General features: G+C 37.9%; 2 protein-coding genes across 2 annotated transcripts in view; both read left to right on the plus strand.

The window, feature by feature from the left end:
* The window catches only part of LOC139732086 (uncharacterized), a 300102-nt gene that overhangs the window by 206513 nt on the left and 75147 nt on the right, over positions 1 to 18442 (plus strand). The gene's annotated exons all lie outside the window — the stretch shown is intronic.
* Positions 1 to 18442, plus strand: part of LOC139732085 (uncharacterized) — a 55401-nt gene that overhangs the window by 15643 nt on the left and 21316 nt on the right. The window contains exons 2-5 of the mRNA XM_071642956.1: positions 11286 to 11579; positions 12118 to 12465; positions 12925 to 13050; positions 13443 to 13517. Of these exons, the coding sequence (XP_071499057.1) occupies positions 11286 to 11579; positions 12118 to 12465; positions 12925 to 13050; positions 13443 to 13517 (843 nt within the window). The remainder of the gene's footprint in view (positions 1 to 11285; positions 11580 to 12117; positions 12466 to 12924; positions 13051 to 13442; positions 13518 to 18442) is intronic.

Here is an 18442-nt window from a genome sequence, read left to right on the forward strand (position 1 = left end):
TGACATTAGATCGCCAGTGCTGATGCTATAGGCCCTACATATTTGCATATTTGAACACTTATTTTCCATGTTGATTGAATATAGATTCTACAAACTATCGATTTATACTTATTAGAAATGTGGATCCGCAAAATAGGTATTACATTAAAGATTAAAAATAAATCTAGGAAACTTTGTTTTACAGATTTATAGAAAATCTTTAACGCAAATCGTAATTCAAGTTTTGGTGAATATGAGCATTCAATTTTAATGCAGATTAGATGGTCAAAGATCATCGAATTATGTTTGGGATTTTTTTTTCCAATTTAGTATACTTATTTCCTTATTCTTATTCTTATTTTTTTTAAGGTAAAGAAAACTGGTTTCGAACTTTTGCCTGTATGAGATCTTAAACAGACAGTCTTTTTAAAAGAAATCCTACTAGACTATCACGACTACACAATATGTACGAGAAAAAGACACACGTTTCATCACTCAGCGTGCACATTATATACAGATGGTTTTCCCTTCGTTTTGTCCACCATTGTTTGAATTTTCACAACCCCTCTGGTACCTCGCTTCCTGCTACCTCAGTCTATTTCCGAATCTCAAGCTGTTTGTTCCGATATCCGCTATCCTCAAACTAAACGGCAACCATAAAACAATACAGGATCTATGGCTTTGCAATATACTTTCTATTTTTCTTTTTTCTTTTTCTTTAGGGGATGGGGATTTTCTTATTAGGGAAAAAAATGAAGTTGCCCATGTATAAAGATAACAATAAAAGCAAAACGAACTGACAAATTGTTATAAAAAAGACAATGCGTCAAACCGATACGCTGACTGATGTCGCTATAACAACCCATATATCTATAATCAAAAGTATTCACACGTGAAATTCCGCATATTAGCTTCTATAAATTCATTTTCTTCCACTGGCTTTCAACGATACTCTACAAGAAAATGATACGACGACAGCACGCCCATATAATGAAAAACAAGGACCCAAACATAACGTTTGTATCACAATTAACATAAATCAGCGGCAATTACCAGAAATGTAGAAACATGTACCGACGCATTCATGACAAAAATGCACAAACGAATTTGCGCACAAAGGTGATTAGGATTTCGTTTCACATATATCAAAAACTAATGCAGTACATTTGAAGTACATATGTAGAGTATATTAATTTACGAGCATGCAAAAAAATGAATTTGATGTTTATTCCATTATAGTGATAACTTACAGCCACAATGTCCTTGATGTACAAGCAAATGTCTCTCTCTGATATAAATGAGATATTACGTAAAGTATTCGAAATTGCAAATATTTCTTGTGATTTTGCTGTCTGTCATTCAAAAGTACTGTCAGATCTGAATAATACAACAAGAACAGTGCAAAAATCAAAATTCCTCTTACAATTTAGAGGTTTATAGTTTCAATCGGTGTTTAGTGTGAAAAATAAAGTAAGCTGAAATTGGCAAATTATTGTCATTCCTCTCGAAATTCCTCTTACAATTTCGAGGTTTGTAGTTACAATCAGCGCTTTAGTGTGAAAAATAATTCAAGCTGAAATTGGCATTTGACAAAAGATTGATGTGTGTTTAATAAAAGAGTAATGTCGATTGCTTTCAAAACTCTTATTTTGAAATCAAAGGGCATACTTTTAATTGTCTACATGATCTCTGTCTGACTGAGGAACATCTATGAGTGACACCTGAATGTCCGATCAAAACGTGGCTTAACTGCAGCATTTTGAAAAGGCTTTTATAGTGATTTGACAGAACAAAATGCATTTTGAGTATCCACTGAACATTCTAAATTTAAAAACAATTGAGACCTCTGCCATATGTTTTGTTCAAATGAGATTAAAGTGAAGATAAGGATTTGAAAATCTATGCTAATACTTAATTGAGAAAAAAAAAACCTTCACTTTTCCGTGTGCATTAACTTTCGTAAACTCCACAGGAAGTAAATCACATCGTAGGAACAAATTAACAAAATCTTCGAAAAGATGAGGAAGATAAAAATATCTTCATTTGAATTTTTATTTTTACCCCTCATTTGAAATTTCTCCAAAACAATGATAATTTAGTATATGTAACAGTTCTATTCAACCTTCAATTATAAAAAAAAATCACCCTTGGAGATATCCCAGCCTAATCGGGTTTTGAAAGAAACCTGATATCAATTGCATTTCACTGAGATATAATTTTGTCAGTGCGTCACATGTTTTAATTCTGATCCCTGAAATTCCAAATTGTCACCGATATACATCTGGTTTAAAAACCAATGAAAAGAAGACAAAAATTACATGCATGGGAAAATATAAGGAAAAGAGAAAATAATTTTGCCTGAAAGGCATCATCAGTAGTCTTATGAAAGAGTTTTAGATATTGGGGTATAACGTTTTCTTTTCTATTCAAATTTAGAAAGAACTGTTCAGTATAATTATAATGAAAAATGAAAGTTGATAGGAAACACATTAACTCGTGGCGTAAACACTCATGATGCTTTGTGGAGTTTTAGTAATCAACCAGTGTTATTATCAATTATGACTTCACTTGCTCGTGTCTTTGCCAAGTTCGAAAGGTATTTTTTGATGAGATAAATGGCATGTTATATTTATCATATACCTGTACAGTATGATAACCTATATTCATTTATATATGGGAAATACCGCCCGGTCAACTAAACAGAATTTCAATGTCTGAGAGATTTTATGTACAAAAAAATGAAAAATGTATCGTTACAGTTATATGTCTCAGCTTGTTCCGATACCCGCTATCCTCAAACTAAACGCCAACCATAAAACATTGCAGGATCTATGGCTTGCAATATACTTTTTCTTTTTCTTTAGGGGATGGGGATTTTCTTATTAGGGAAAAAATGAGGTTGCCAATGTATAAAGATAACAATAAAAGCAAAACGAACTGACAAATTGTTATAAAAAAGACAATGCTTCAAACCGATACGCTGACTGATGTCGCTATAAGAACCCGTATATCTATAATCAAAAGTATTCACACGTGAAATTCCGCATATTAGCTTCTATAAATATTCATTTTCTTCCACTGGCTTTCAACGATACTCTACAAGAAAATGATACGACGACAGCACGCCCATATTAATGAAAGACAAGGACCTAAACATAACCTTTGTATCACAATTAACAGTAACATAAATCAGCGGCAATTAACAGAAATGTAGAAGCATGTACCGACGCATTCATGACAAAAATGCGCAAAAGAATTTTCGCACAAAGGTGATTAGGATTTCGTTTTACATATAAATAAGAACTAATGCAGTACATTTGAAGTACATACTATCATGTAGTGAATATCGATTTACGAGCATCTTAAAAAAAGGAATTTGTTGTTTATTCTATATGTGACCTTGCACCTCAAAACAAACAAAAAGTCGCCAGATATGAATTTTCAGTTAAGCCAAGTTCTGAACGAGCAGACTCTAAGCTTTAAAATGATGAATAACTCAAATCAAAATAAAATGGACTCTCTGACCTATTTAGATATTGAAAAGAAAGCACAAACTCAGAAAAAGTGTGAACTGAGAAAAGAGGCTCTGAAGTACAGGGTCGATTCAAGCGCTTAATCTTTAATAGATAGTAAGGAAAGGACGGGAATATCCTGTACTTTATAAAAGATTGATTCTACCACAGAAATAGAAATCATCATTTCATTGTGCAAGAAGATGACATGATCAAGCATTGAACATTAATGCAAACCTACCTCATGTTTAGTTTGGACCGTCTTCAAATTATTCAATTGCACGCCAAAGCAAAGAAAGACAAGCTACGTAAAAACTCTATAGATCGCGAGAAGAAGAAGAAGAAGAAGAAGAAGAAGAAGAAGAAGAAGAAGACTTTTTTCCCTATATGGCAGATCGATGGAATGAACATTCCATTGATTGCTTTACAACAATTTACATTTCTCTGTAACCGCTTAACCAAATTAAATGGGGTTTTCTGCAAAATAGAGCTAAAATGTTATATTTTAAGGCCTTAAAGTAGCATTTAACAGAATTTATCACATTGGGTGTTATCGGTGCAAAATTTTGATTGTATTATTTTTTTGTCTTTTTGGAGGGGGTAGGAATATAGCACTAAGTAGCCCCGAAAAAAAAACACACAATTAGATTTTCGATTTGATTTTGATTTTGATTTGATTCGATTGATTTCGATTCTAAAAAAAAGGCCTTCGATATTATATCCCATGAAATCCTCTTATCAAAAATGCCTTCTATGGCATAAAAACAACTGAAATACGATTGGTTTATCTTTGTAGCAGACAGCAATGTGTTCCTTTTCAAGGTGCCCAGAGTGCTTTTGAGAAGGTTACCTCTTGTGTCCCCCAAGGCTTTATTCTGGGGCCCTTACTTTTTTGTTTATTTATCAATAATAGGTGTAATTTATCTTTCGAACAAACTAAAATTTCCCTTTACGCTGATGACACGGCATTGTTTTGCAGGGGAAAAAATATTCTTTGTGTTCAAATGACCCTGCAAAATGAATATAATTCATTGTGTGAATGGCTCAGAATTAATCAAATGAAAATCAATGCCAATGGTTTTTAGAACCAAACGTAAACTTAGAAACCAGATTTTAAGAATTACTCATGAAGAAGATTACCTTGAAAACGTTATAAATATAGGTTTTCCCGGCCAATTTCGCACTTTTTTCATTCCAATTACTAATTGCTGCATTCAATTTAGCACAATTTAGCCTAGACGGCATGTTCGGTATTTCAATTTTATAATTTTTTCACTCAAATTCATTTTGGAGCATTCAAATTACCTTTTACATCATTCGAATCAGCACTTTTTCAGTTCAAATTCGTAAGACAAGCACCATTTCGCAAATCGTTCATTCAATTTAGCACGATATAGTCACGTGATCACGTAAGCGCTGCGCTCGTTCATTCGAATTCATTCTTGGGCATCCAATTTCGCATTTGCTGCAGTCAATTTAGCAGACACGTTTATGCTTTTATTCTGATATCACCTTTGCAACAGTACTTTCAAAATAAGTGTATGTGTTTATAATGTTCGATAGCATTATTTCATTCACGGATACATTGATCTTAAGTTTGTTTTGTCAATAATTGGGAGAAGGAGGTGTCAATTTACATGATTATTTCTTTCATCTGCATGTTTCATTATTTTCATTTGGTGGGTGCTAGATTGCGTTAATTATCATTAGGAATAAATAAAAGTTCTTGGATCAGCTCTAGCCATCAATTTGTCAAGGTTATTACCCTCAAATGCTTCTATGATTCTTTCCCTGTTTTCTTGAGAGATACGCCTGTATCTAACTCGTGCTGCCATGACTGGACATAAGAAAGTGAAGTGAATCTATGGTACTGGTGCAAGCATGGCATGTATAGTTCTGATAACATGTATGGAAGAAGAGGGGCGTTACAGAACAACAAACTTGAGTTATTTAGGGTCAAAGATACCTTTACTATATACTTAACAGTGTGTGGATGAAACAAATATTCACATTTAAATACGTATAAATCACGGTTCTCACCTTTTCAAAATAGAAATAACATTACGCCAATTTGAATGAACATGTTTGGAATTTGACTGCCCATACGCGAAATTGAATGACTGAAATACCATTTTCCGCCAGTGCTGGCGAATTTGAATGACTGAAGAGCACGTGCCAATTTGAATGCCCGTTTTACGAATTCGAAAGGCACATGTGCGAATTTCATTGACCGAAATGCTAAATTGAACGAACAAGTTGCAATTTTGAATGACAGAATGTGCAGTGACGAGGATTTTCGCTAAATTGAATGAACGTTTTATCAAATGGACTGACAAAAGTGCGAAATTGGCCGGGAAAACCTATATTAAGTGCCTTTGTGTAATTCTTGACCAGAGTTTTAAACTGGTCATTACGTGTATCTAATATAATTAGAAAAGTTAATCGAGCAATAGCATGTATCAGGAGGATAAAATGTTTTTCTAACAGAAGCAATTCTGACACAGCTGTATTACTCATTTATCCTACCTCACATAAATTATTGCTCGGTGGTTTGGGGGAAGTGTAACAAAACAGACCTAGTCAAATTGCAACGAACCCAGAACAAATATGCAAGACTGGTTCTAAATGCGGACTATTCAACTACCAAAGAAACCCTTTTGAATAGACTTGGGTGGCAAAGTGTCGACAGTAGAATCAACTATCAGTATTGTATTTCTGTTTTCAAGATACTTAATGACTTAGCACCGATTACCTGAATGATCTTGCCACAAAACGTCCTATGTCACCCGTCATTCTACTCTAAATCCACTGTTCATTCCAAAACCCAACACCGAATTTAAAAAGCGATCTTTTTCTTTCATAGCACCCGGTATTCATAACAAACTCCCAACCCACATTCGAACGGCAACAACACTCATCTCTTTTAAGACCCAAATACAATCAATCAACTTGTAAACGCAGAGTTAACGCAAATTCTGGTTTATTCATTCTTATAGTTTTGCACACCAACTGTAGCCACAACTGTTAAGTGGCACGTTGGTTACCCTGTCTTGTTATTTTAATTTGGAGCTACTGTCTGGAGTCCTGCGCAGGATGAAATAACTGGCTTTGATGTTTTGGACATCTCTGATAGGTACGACTTCCATTGCAAAAGAAATTAGCCGTACCCTTTTCAGCTCAATGAAACTAATATGTGTGTGTGTGTGTGTATGTGTGGGAGGAGGGCACTTTGGGGCCACTGTCAGGGACCCAGTAGAGGATAAAATAACTGGCTTTAGTGTTTTCGATATCTCTGAAGAATACTACTTCCGATTGCAAAAGAAGTAGCCATGACCCTTTTCAGCTTAATAAAATCAATGTGTGTGTGTGTATCGGAAGGGGGAGGGGGGAAGGGGGCAATTAGGGACTACTGTCTCGGGCCCCGTGCAGGATAGAATAACTGGCTTTGGTATTTTGGATATCTCTGATGGGTACTACTACCATTGCAAAAGAAATTAGAAGTGACCCTTTTCAGCTGAATAAAATCAATGTCTGTGGGGGGGGGGGGGCAATTTGGGGTTACTCTCTTGGACCGTGCATCATAAAATAACTGGATTTGGGATATTTCTGATGGGTACTACTTCCATTGCAAAAGAAATAAGCCGTGACCCTTTTTAGCTGAATGAAACTAATGTGTGTGTGTGTGGGGGGGGGGGGGGGGGGGGGGGGAGGGGCACTTTGGGGCTACTGTCTGGGGCCCCGTACAGGATAAAATAGCTGGCTTTGGTGTTCTGGATATCTCTGATGGGTACTACTTCCATTGCAAAAGAAATTAGCCGTGACTCTTTTCAGCTGAATAAAATCAATGTTTGTGTGTGTTTGTACGTATACCTATAGGGGGTGGGGCACTTTGAGGCTACTTTCTGGGGCCCCGTACGGGATAACATAGCTGGCATTGGTGTTTTGGATATCTCTGATGGGAACTACTTCCATTGCAAAAGAAATTAGCCGTGACCCTTTTCTGCAGAATTACACCATATTTGTGGGGCCCTTTGGGGCTACTGTCTGGGGCCCCGTACAGGATAAAATAGCTGGCGTTACTGGTTTCATGATAAGTACACCCAAAGGAACAATATCCACCAACTCTTGTCCGTGACCTCCTTCGGCTGAATGAATCCATTTTTCGGGGCCCCTTTTTGTGGCCCCTAGGCTTACGGTACAGGATGTGACTTGCCAGCAATTCATTTTATTGACCCTTGGCCACATCCTACAACGGGACCATTAAAAAGTGTGACCCTTTTCATGAATAAATCTTCTGGAACCCCGGTATACTTTGAGAACAAGTAAGGTCGACGGAGCAAACGTCGGAAGAACAAAATGTCGGAGGAGCAAAGGTCATCCGAGCAAATGTAGTAGGAGCAAACGTCGCTGATTCCTTTTTTTTTTTTCGCGGAAAATTTGTCGCAATTCACGAAACAATTGATGGGCGGATCATATGGCGCGTCACCTACAACTAATGGGCCAGTCACAAATCAGTTGCAATGCGTCGGCGATGGGTAAAACCCGGGAAATTTCAACAAAATCTTGAGACAGATCTCACGATTTTGCACCCGTCGGAGGCGCTCTACGGACGCCTGCGGCTTGTCGCAGATTTTTTTTTGGCATCGCCACACCCGTCGCGGTCCCTAACTTTGAACTTAAAATTGCAAGATTGCTCGCAAGATTTTTCACCCATTTTTGGCAACCCAGACACAATATCCGATGACCTACGATGCCTTCCGATTAATCGGAGGCGTCCTCCGAGTAATCTGAGACTAGTTGCAAGATTCTGTGTGGGATTGGAAATTCAGGTTGAGATTCAATGTCTGCGAGTAGTCTCCGGCGCCCTCCGACTGAATAGGAGGCGCCCCGCGACGATTCGTACGCTTTCTGTGATCGTCTCCGACGATTCGTACGGTGGAATCGTAGTAAATCGCCGTGTATATAAGGGCGCCTCCGACCGGATCGCTAAAAGTTTGAGAAGCTCTTGCTGCAGGAGGCTGTGACAGAAGATTTTGAAGATTTTGAATTAAAAGAAAAGACGATCGCAGATATCGTCTCCGATCGTCTCCGATGCAATCGGAGGCGATCGGAGGCTAATCCCACGATTTTTCGACAAAACAGTGTCAAAATCCTTGAAAAAATCTCAGACAATGTGACTGCTCTACTTTTATTAGGATTATTGCTAGGATTGTTCAAGGATTCTTTATTTTCTACGACGACCCCCGGCCAAAACTAATCCTCGACAGATCGCCGACATTGTGACTGGGCCATAAAGCTTCACTCGAAATTCCGTGCATGTCGCATATACTTGCGTAGTAATTGCATGCCAAGCGATGTTGTCGAGCCAACAGGAGGTGCGGGAAGGCTAAGGGATCGCCTGCAGGACCTTAAGGGAGATTGTTCAATAATATCGACATCAAAATATTCTGCTACCATAAACAAGTGGGACTGTTTCAAGTCAATAAAACACGTAATCAAATTTGGAGGGAAGAGTGGTAATTCAAAGTTACCTCAAGGTCAATGTTAACAGGCGCAGGGGTCAATGAACTTTATTGCCCAATGTTGAGAATTTACGGCGCGTTTCGATCATGGCTCCTGGCTTTTGATATATTGCATATTTCCGTTTGTGGCCAAACTTGGATGATAGGTGTCCTTAAGAGTGTTAAATATCACTAGAAGATCATAGGTCACAAACAGGGGTCAACTAGCTTTTATGACCCAATGCTGAGTTTTTAATGCACATTTCGATTATGGCTCATAACGTTAGGTCCATATGTTCGTTTGTGACCAAACATGGCTGGTTAATGTCCCGTAAGTTGAAGGTCACCACAAGGTCAAAGGTCGTAGGTATGGTCAATTTAAGTAAAACATCAATTTCTTCTACGCAAATGGGCGAGACACATTTTGTCACTTGCCTTAATTTTTCCGTGTCGTTTCTAATTATACCCCCATTGTCATGGTTATGTATACAACTCATGCCTCTGAGACCTTGAATGTAATGTAGTTACTGGCCATTTGGACGCAAAAAAAGGGAAAATGAAATATCGTAAAAGTTACATCATAAAAAGCTTGCAATTGTCTTTAAAACGTTTGTCAATGCATGCGAAGCATAAACAACTAGAAATGTCGCTAAGGCGACTGGTATGCCTCCGCCATAATGCATGATTCTCCTAATAGGTCTATAGTACTCGTGGACAATGTGTGATTACATTTTCACAAAATTGGTAAAATATCAAATAATGACAAGCTTGTCACAAAAGTGTTGAATGTTCACCATCCTTGACCTAGGTGCAATTGGATAAATAGTAGAGCATGTATTTGGGGATTTAAGGACTTTAACTTGACTTTGACCCATTCATAAGTTTATGCATGGAGTAATTTTCAAGGTATAGAGAAAGAGTGCAATTTCTGTATTAAAAAATACATTGTTACCATTTTCATCTGGCCGTTGACCCTACAATTCATAGGATAATCACCGTCAGGCAGAACATGCATAAGTATGTAGAAAGTTTCAAGATAACTGGAGCCACTTCCGAGATATGGAGGAAAGAGTTAGTTCAGCACTTTCACTTGATCTTTGACCTTTTGACCTTTGAGGCAAAAAAAAGAAGAAAAAAAAAAGAAAGTTTCCAGAGAATCTCTATCAGGTTATACATGCATACACCAAGTGTAACAAAAAAAAAATCCTGCTGGCATTGCATAAATGAGGGAAATAGTAAAATTTTGAAGTGTTGCCCTTGACCTTTGACCTCTCACCTTTGACCCCATGAACCCTAAATTCTCTAGATAATCACTGCCAGTCAGTACGGATGTTCCATGAAGTTACCTTGAACAATTTCCAAGTTAAAGAAAAAAGTTTAAGAAAAAAGTGAAGTTTTCGTATTTTACTTGACCTTTTGACCTTTGACCTTTGACCTCATGACCCCAAACTTTCACCAGAGAATCTCAATTGGGTAATACATGTATACACTAAGTTTCAAGAAAATATCTTCAGGCATTACACAGATATGGTGGAAATAGTGAAATTTTACGTATTTGACCTTGACCTTTTGACCTTTGACCTCGAGCATGTATGCCCAAAAGGCACAACTTCACCCCTAATACACATACAAGTTTCATTACGATACCTCAAAAGGTTTTTTTAGTTACGCTGTCCACAAAATTCATTACAGACGGACGGACGGACGGAAGGACGGACGGACGGAGGGACGGACAACCCGAAAACATAATGCCTCCGGCACCACTACGTGGCAGAGGCATAAAAACTATATAAAAGGCTAGATTACTTAAGAGATTTGTAAAAAAAAAGAAATGATTTGAAAGGCATGGCTGCACGGCAGTCTCACAACAATGCGGACACAAGCTTTGCGCAAAAATATTAAAAAACAAACAAACATACAATTCGAAAGCTTGAAAAATACAACTAAAAATACAGTGTAACTTGTGATTTATAGTGATAAGAAGCATCAACCCAGTAATGTTGTATGATTATATAATCTATTTGTTTATTTCATTATGGACTTACGATTATCTCGTATTGCTTTTCATATTTTTTTTTTGGGGGGGGTTTACTTTTTGTATAATCTATTTTGTATTAATCTAAAGCATGTTTGTATTATTTACTAAATTTCAGTATGTTTTTATCCGAAACGAACATAAAGAAAAACAGCCTTGACTGAATCTTATTGCCGAGCTTATATAAATGAACGAAAGAAAACGGAACGAATTTTGTAATATACACGCATTAAGACACTCGAGAATTTCTATCTTAAGCGTTTGTGGTAGGTACTGCCCCCACTGTTCGGGGATGGAAAGGGGAAAACATTCGACTACGCTGTGACATTCAGGAGGATCCTCGCATTGTGTATTGGAACGATGAGCTGAGGGAGCCCGTAGCTACATTCAACGATGGGACATATGAAAGCAGGAAGGAACGTTTCAACATGGAAAATGATTTCAGCCTCGTCATCACCGACCTGCGGGTGGCAGATGAAGGTCTTTACTATTGCGAAGTGGCACTAGGAGATCAGCAGACGTCCAAGAATACCACCATCGTGACGATTAGCTGTAAGTCGCATTGGGACAAAATGTATACTGAGAAGCATGGTTTAAGACTTTGAGCAAATGTTCGTATATTACTTTGACAGACTTACGCATGAGTTTTGTGTAACAGGCTTCAACGATACGCGGAAGTTACGCACGATTTTTGGGCTTAACTATTACTTTAGTCACTCTAGGGCGTACTACGTCGTAAAACACCCCTTCGTATTTATTTCATTCTTTGAGGAGAAATACTCTACATTTATATCCAACTTTAACATAATCATTTCAGTGTGTTTTCACTGTTCAAATGGCAAAAAACCTTGTTATATTGACGTTATGCTATATTCTTGTATGAATAAATAATGCAAAAATCAAATCAAATCAAATTTAAACCATAAACAATTAGATATCACGGTAAATAATGCAAAACATGTAACTCTCTCCACAAAAATGATAAAGTCCGCTAAAAGTATTTCAATTCTTTGCTGAGAAAAAACAACAATTATTTGAAATTGAATAAGAAATTCGCGTAATTTTGAAATTGATTTTCCCATTTTCCCAGCAATGGCATCAAGACATACGATTGAGGAGTGTGCTGATAGAAGTCAATCTCGTCTAAGCCGGTGTACATATCAATCTCCCTCCAACACCCCTCCTTCAAATCTTACTTGTGTGGTGAGTGGATTCAAACCTAACGTTTCCATGCTGTGGACCGAGGAGTCGGGAAAGAGACTGAATTCTGTGGTTTCACAACAGAACACACTTTCTGACGGCACATACGAGAGGTTCGAGACAATCACTGTATCAGCCAAACATGGGACAGAGCAAACCTTCATGTGCGTGGCTACCGGTGACTCGCTGAATGGAACGTCGACCAGAGAAATCACCATTCTGCCTATACATGTATCAGGTTCCGTGAAACTTTCAAACTTCTTTGTTTCTGAATAACATTAGGTAAACACGTTCTGAAACCTAAACAAATGTTCTGATTTTTAATATCTTTGTCACCGTATAATCTGATACGACATTTTGAGTAATCTAAAAATATCACACACGATTATCAAGTCTACCAATGAAAAACAAAGTGTTTATGATTTATGATAAGTGAAGACAGAAAAAAGCAAAACAGAAAAAAAAACAAAAAAAAAAACTAAAGACTTTTCTCAGGGTGACCTCTGAATTATGATTTTGTCACACTATGTGTAATGTGTTATGTGTAATCAATCTATTTTTTTTTCTTTTGGTACTGGGGCAAGGCATAGAACAGAATGTCAACCTTGTAATATTGACCCATTTATTTATTGCCTTCTACATCCGTTGATGAATGAAAACGTGCATCATCTTTGTTTATATTTGTATTAAATTTCAGGAAAACGCGCTCATTTGGCTTTTATCATTGGACTCGCCATTGGCCTGCCTGCTGCTCTTATCATCGTATTTCTCCTTGTTGGAAAGTATCTTCAAAACAAACACCCGGACTACTTACCAAGAAAAGGTGTAGATCTTTGATACTTCTTGTTTGAACGTGTTTTCATCCTTGTGTGCATGTGTGTGTGTGTGTGTGTGTGTGTGTGCGGAGGGAACTATAGGAAGCCACTGGTTACAATATTTAATTGAATAACAGGCAATTTTCATCAACATTTAACCCATTAAAAGGTGCTAGGGAGTTAGAAGTTGTGCTGATAAACCAGTTCTTCGTTATAGTTGTGTGACGTATTCAGCATAGGCTTGCAATCAAACAAAATGCCCACAGTGGAAGATGTAAAGACAGAATTCTAGGATAAACATACAATTATAGATAAGTGCTTATCAGGCAGCATGTATATGTATATATCTAACAAAAATACCAATGACGTTGTTACCATTATTGTTCATGATATGTTTCAGGATGTGGCTGGAATCCGTGCTGGCGAAGACCAAACAAACCAGAGCGATTTGATGAGGAAGAAGGATTACCGCTGAGTATGAAAATAGTTTTATCCGTTCATCAATTCATTAATTATTTGTTTTACACAACAAATGTGGTTAAAGACAACAAAAGAAAAATCCTGTGTCATCTCATGAAACGACATAGAACATAGTGCCGTGGAAGTCCATAAATCATATTTGTTTTTCATCCTCAAACTGAGGGACTTTATATGAGTCAATTATTCAGACTCATGCATAATTCAATACAAGCATAAAACAATTACAGTCATAATTGATAGTTCAATTAACATAAAACGAAAATTCTGAATGTAACTGATTTTATTATCGATTACTCGAATACTTCTTTTTTTTTAGATATCATTGCAATATAACATAAACTCATATTTTAATTCTGTTACAATAAATGATACAGTGAAACGCTGGTTTCTGTGTTCTTCCATGAGATAAATGTTATGAATTGCATATTCCATGAAATTCATTATTGCGTTGATGAAGAAATAATCCTTCTTACAAATTTCATTCCCGGTTACTATGATTTTCTCATTTATGATATTTTTTCTTGAACATTAAAAGATAAGGTCACTAATCCTTGCCGAGATGTTTCTTATTCTCCGACGGTATAACAAATAATGCATTAAGGATTAGTTGTCATTGCAGCATTTGCACTGTGCATTTATTGTTATATTTACATTTCAGTCGATTATCCTTAAAAGGTACAATATATGACCGTGCACCTCAAAACGAACATAAAGTCGCACACACTGATTTTGCGTGAGGAGTGAAAATAAGAGAAATGGGTCAACCTAGCCGAACTTGACTTTTTCATATTTTCTGAAAGAGCGGGTCTTCTTTACATTATGCTAAATTTTGGTATCATAAAACGGGCAGAAAAGTGTGTGTTTTTTTAGCAGTTTATCGCGAACATTTTGGGTAGAATAGTGTGATTAGGTGTGTGTTGCGACACGGATTGTCGCCCCTACACGGATTGTCGCCTCCTGCTCGGGGCGACAATCCGTGACGGGCGCTGGCGGCACGGATTGTCGCCCCCTACACGGATTGTCGCCTGGCGACAATCCGTGACGCTTGTGCAGTTCCCAGTTTTTGACCTCGAAGGCGACAATCCGTGTTGGCAAAAAAAATGTTGCGACACGGATTGTCGCCCCGTCACAGATTGTCGCCCCGGGCTCGGGGTGGTTCCTCCGGTGTTAAGCTTTGGTGGGATGGGTATGACTGGTAAGTTATGCGTATGTGTGTGCGTGTGTGTGTGTGTGTATTGTGAGCTGCATGATATGTGATGTGTATGATTTGTTGTGTGTGTGTGTGTCTGTGTGTGTGTGTGTGTGTGTAAATGTGTGTATGTGTGTGTGTTTGGAGTATAATAATACAATAATCATGTAGAAACTGTGCATGTGTGGTGGTCATAGTGGTAGTGATTTGTTTGTCTGTGTGTATACGTGTGCCTGTATGCTTACGTGTGTATGTGGCATATAGCGGCGCTACTGTGGCAATACAAACGCCTTCAGAGTGTATGAGCACGTGTTTAAAAAAATTCACACCAGCGTTGATCTAAAAATAGTATGGGTGTCTGAACCAATATCGGCGGTGAGGCGGGCTAGGCGAGCGAGAGAGACCGAGAGAAAATACATACGAGGGAGGTACCCTCCCCAAATGTTATTTGTCTTTGTTCGTTTTTCACTGCAGTCATTTTCTTCCATCAGTCTTATAAACTAGAACGTCCATACCACTATTCTTTGTCCCAGAATAGGTTTGGCATGCTTTATGCATGAGCGAATAATTTCCACACGCCATAAAAAAATTGTCAATCGTTAGTTGATTTTAGCACAAACGAACTGCCATTGCACACCGCTTATACATACGTAATACAAACAAACACCAATAAACGCTCAAACAAATCCTCATAATGCAAATAAACCAACTCAACATTTTTTTCCTTGATATTCATTGATTTCATTCAAATCATTCATAAATCGACCCATTCTGGGTGTAACATGAAAAAAAAAGTTACAAATGGCAATTCGAAACGGAAACAAATCAATTTGTCAATTTATACCACAAATAATCTCACTTCAACATAGATAACACGATTATAGACCAACCCTACTAACTATTTCTTCACGAGAAATTTTTGACATGTAGGGCCCTACCAAACCTATATTCCTTGAATACATTGGTTTGGATCATGTAACACCTTCTTACTTACAAGGGCATATACATAAAAAACACACAAATACATTACACGAATCTAGAATGAAATCAGTCATAAAAAACCCGACCACCCCTCCCCTCCCCATCCGAAACAAATCTAGGGCCTACATCTATCCTAAATATTAAATCCTACCAACATCTTTCATACCATTTATAACTATCCTTCTTCAAATCCAATCCCCAACCCACCAACCCCTGATTAAACAAAACCTAAATCATCCCACACCCACATTCACCAACCCAAATACATACACACACACACACACACACACACACACACACACACACACACACACACACACACACACAGGAAGGTTCCGTTATTCCGAAGTTTCGTTTTTTTCCGAGGCTTCATTTTAATATCCGAAACACACAATTCCCTATACCTAGAGGTTCGTTGATCCAAAAATGAAATTCGGAATAACGAACCTTCGGAATAATGAGCCTTCGGACGAATGAGCCTTCAGAGTAACAAACTTTCGCAATAACGAAATGTAACCCCCTTCCCACATACCGACGCACACCCGAACCGATACCACATTCCTTCCTGATGAAACGATTTCCCAATGTTGATAAATAAGACATAATGAACCGTATGCAGAAAAGCAGCATCTGCCCGCACGCAAGCTCCACTCCGAATTCATAATTATACAAATCTGCCAAACAAACTCATCAAGTTCAAAGCTGCTGATAAAATCAATATCAACGTTTATGCCAGCAACAGCTTACTAGGTATCCCTCCCCACGCGCAGCTAAAAAACACATACGCAAAAAAACTGACATAATAAACACATTCTTCCATCACAAACACACACACACACACACACACACACACACACACACACACACACATACACACACACGCACAAACGGACACTAAATTATCATGTGCACGCGCACATACACACTTCCTTGAAACCTCACCATGACTTTTTACATGGCATGTTTGCATGGATGTAGCCATGTAAGTTATGTGTTAGTATTTCAATGATTATGTCCAGAACGATATTACCCAGCAAAATGTGCTTCGAGGGCGGGCGACAATCCGTGTAGGGGGCGACAATCCGTGCCGCCAACGCCCGTCACGGATTGTCGCCCCGAGCAGGAGGCGACAATCCGTGTAGGGGCGACAATCCGTGTCGCAACAGGTGTGTCCTTAGAATCCCTTTTTCATTTCTGAAAAACCTTGTCCACACTCTTCAATTTCAACTCTAATAACCTTTGGAAGGATATGGCTACTGCTTTGAAAGTTGGTGTTAATTATGGACAGAATGTGTTGATGAGGCATACTCAATTTTAGTGTAATCTGATAATCCCTTCATTGTTGTTACTTTGGTGATTTACTTCCTGTTTTTGTCCCATTCATTTTATGTCAAAATGAATGGGAAAAAAGTTGCACTTTAGGCCATAGGAAGCATATTGTATACATTTCCTATGTAAGTTATCAAAATGATCTTTTTAAATTGTGTAATTCTCAGGAATTTCTTCAGGTACAATGTGCTTCCCTATTAAACAGATGTTATGCATACTTTTTGAACAATAGGCCTTCTCAACATGAAAATATTGGTAAAAGCCATGTGATTTGTAATTCCAATTTAGGTTGATCACATTAATGTGCCTGTGGGCATTTTGCATCATGCCCTCATAGTCTGAGAGCTGGCTGCTGGTCAATTTACCCCACCAAGCCCAAAAGGTTTGACCCCTCAGAGTTGCTGGGGCCACCCTCCTCATTGAAAAAATGCGCGTCAGCCTGGTCCCTGAGGGCGGGTTCGGCCCCCAGGGACCCCCCGAAAAGGCCCTCCGGCGGGTGTAATTTACCCCATGGAGCCCATGGACCAAACTTGGCCTAAATGAATGTCCTATGGGTGTACATAATCAAAAAATAAAAACTGACAAAATATCTGGTCGGGAAAGGGGTTGCCAGACCACTTGTTTGGACGCACAAAACCTTGTTTTCGGTCAAGGAGTCTGCGCCAAGACTACACTGTCCCATAGGTCCTGTACTGTAGCATCTCCCACCAGTCTCCAGTTAGTGCATGTAGTAGTCTTGGCGCAGACTCCTTTACACCCAACAAGGGTTGTGCCTTCAAATTACCCGTTTATACCCTGGGAACAAGGGTAGTTTGCATGCACAATTTGACCACACACACACACACACACATGCTCACACATGCCTCTATGTAGTATATACCATAACACTAAACATGTTATTTAGGTTTCTTAATAATACAGCCATAATACCTTGCACATAATTAATGTCAGACATATAAGATGTTCATACCTTTTGAATGTTTTACATTGATACTAAATTTGTGTGAAGTTGTATTTTGTTTTACTGGTCACACAGCCTACTTTTTCTGTATGATGTATTCACCTTATGAGACACAAATAGAGCTTTTCAGAAAATGCTGAAATAAAACTTTTGTTATGAATAGACTTCAGTTTCAGACCAACCACAACAGCACTAAAGGCCAGTTGTATAACACATTTAAGTAAACATTTTCATCATCACTGCAGTGCATTAAACATACCTTTAATAAAGTTTATGTCAAAAAGTCGGATTTAGCTTGGATTACTTCTCTTTCTCCTGCTTGATATCCTCTTTTAAATACATGAACAAATAACAAGTCTCAATCCTCATATCCTCATATAAGATTCGTTTGAAAACCTCAAACTAATAACTTTTTTGTGTTTTTGGCTAATAAAACCACCCTTTGATGTATAAAATAGGC

This window comes from Diadema antillarum, unplaced genomic scaffold (assembly GCF_040938485.1).
Source record: "Diadema antillarum isolate AM-2024a unplaced genomic scaffold, OU_Dant_1.0 seq00000399_RagTag, whole genome shotgun sequence".
NCBI classification, from domain to species: domain Eukaryota; kingdom Metazoa; phylum Echinodermata; class Echinoidea; order Diadematoida; family Diadematidae; genus Diadema; species Diadema antillarum.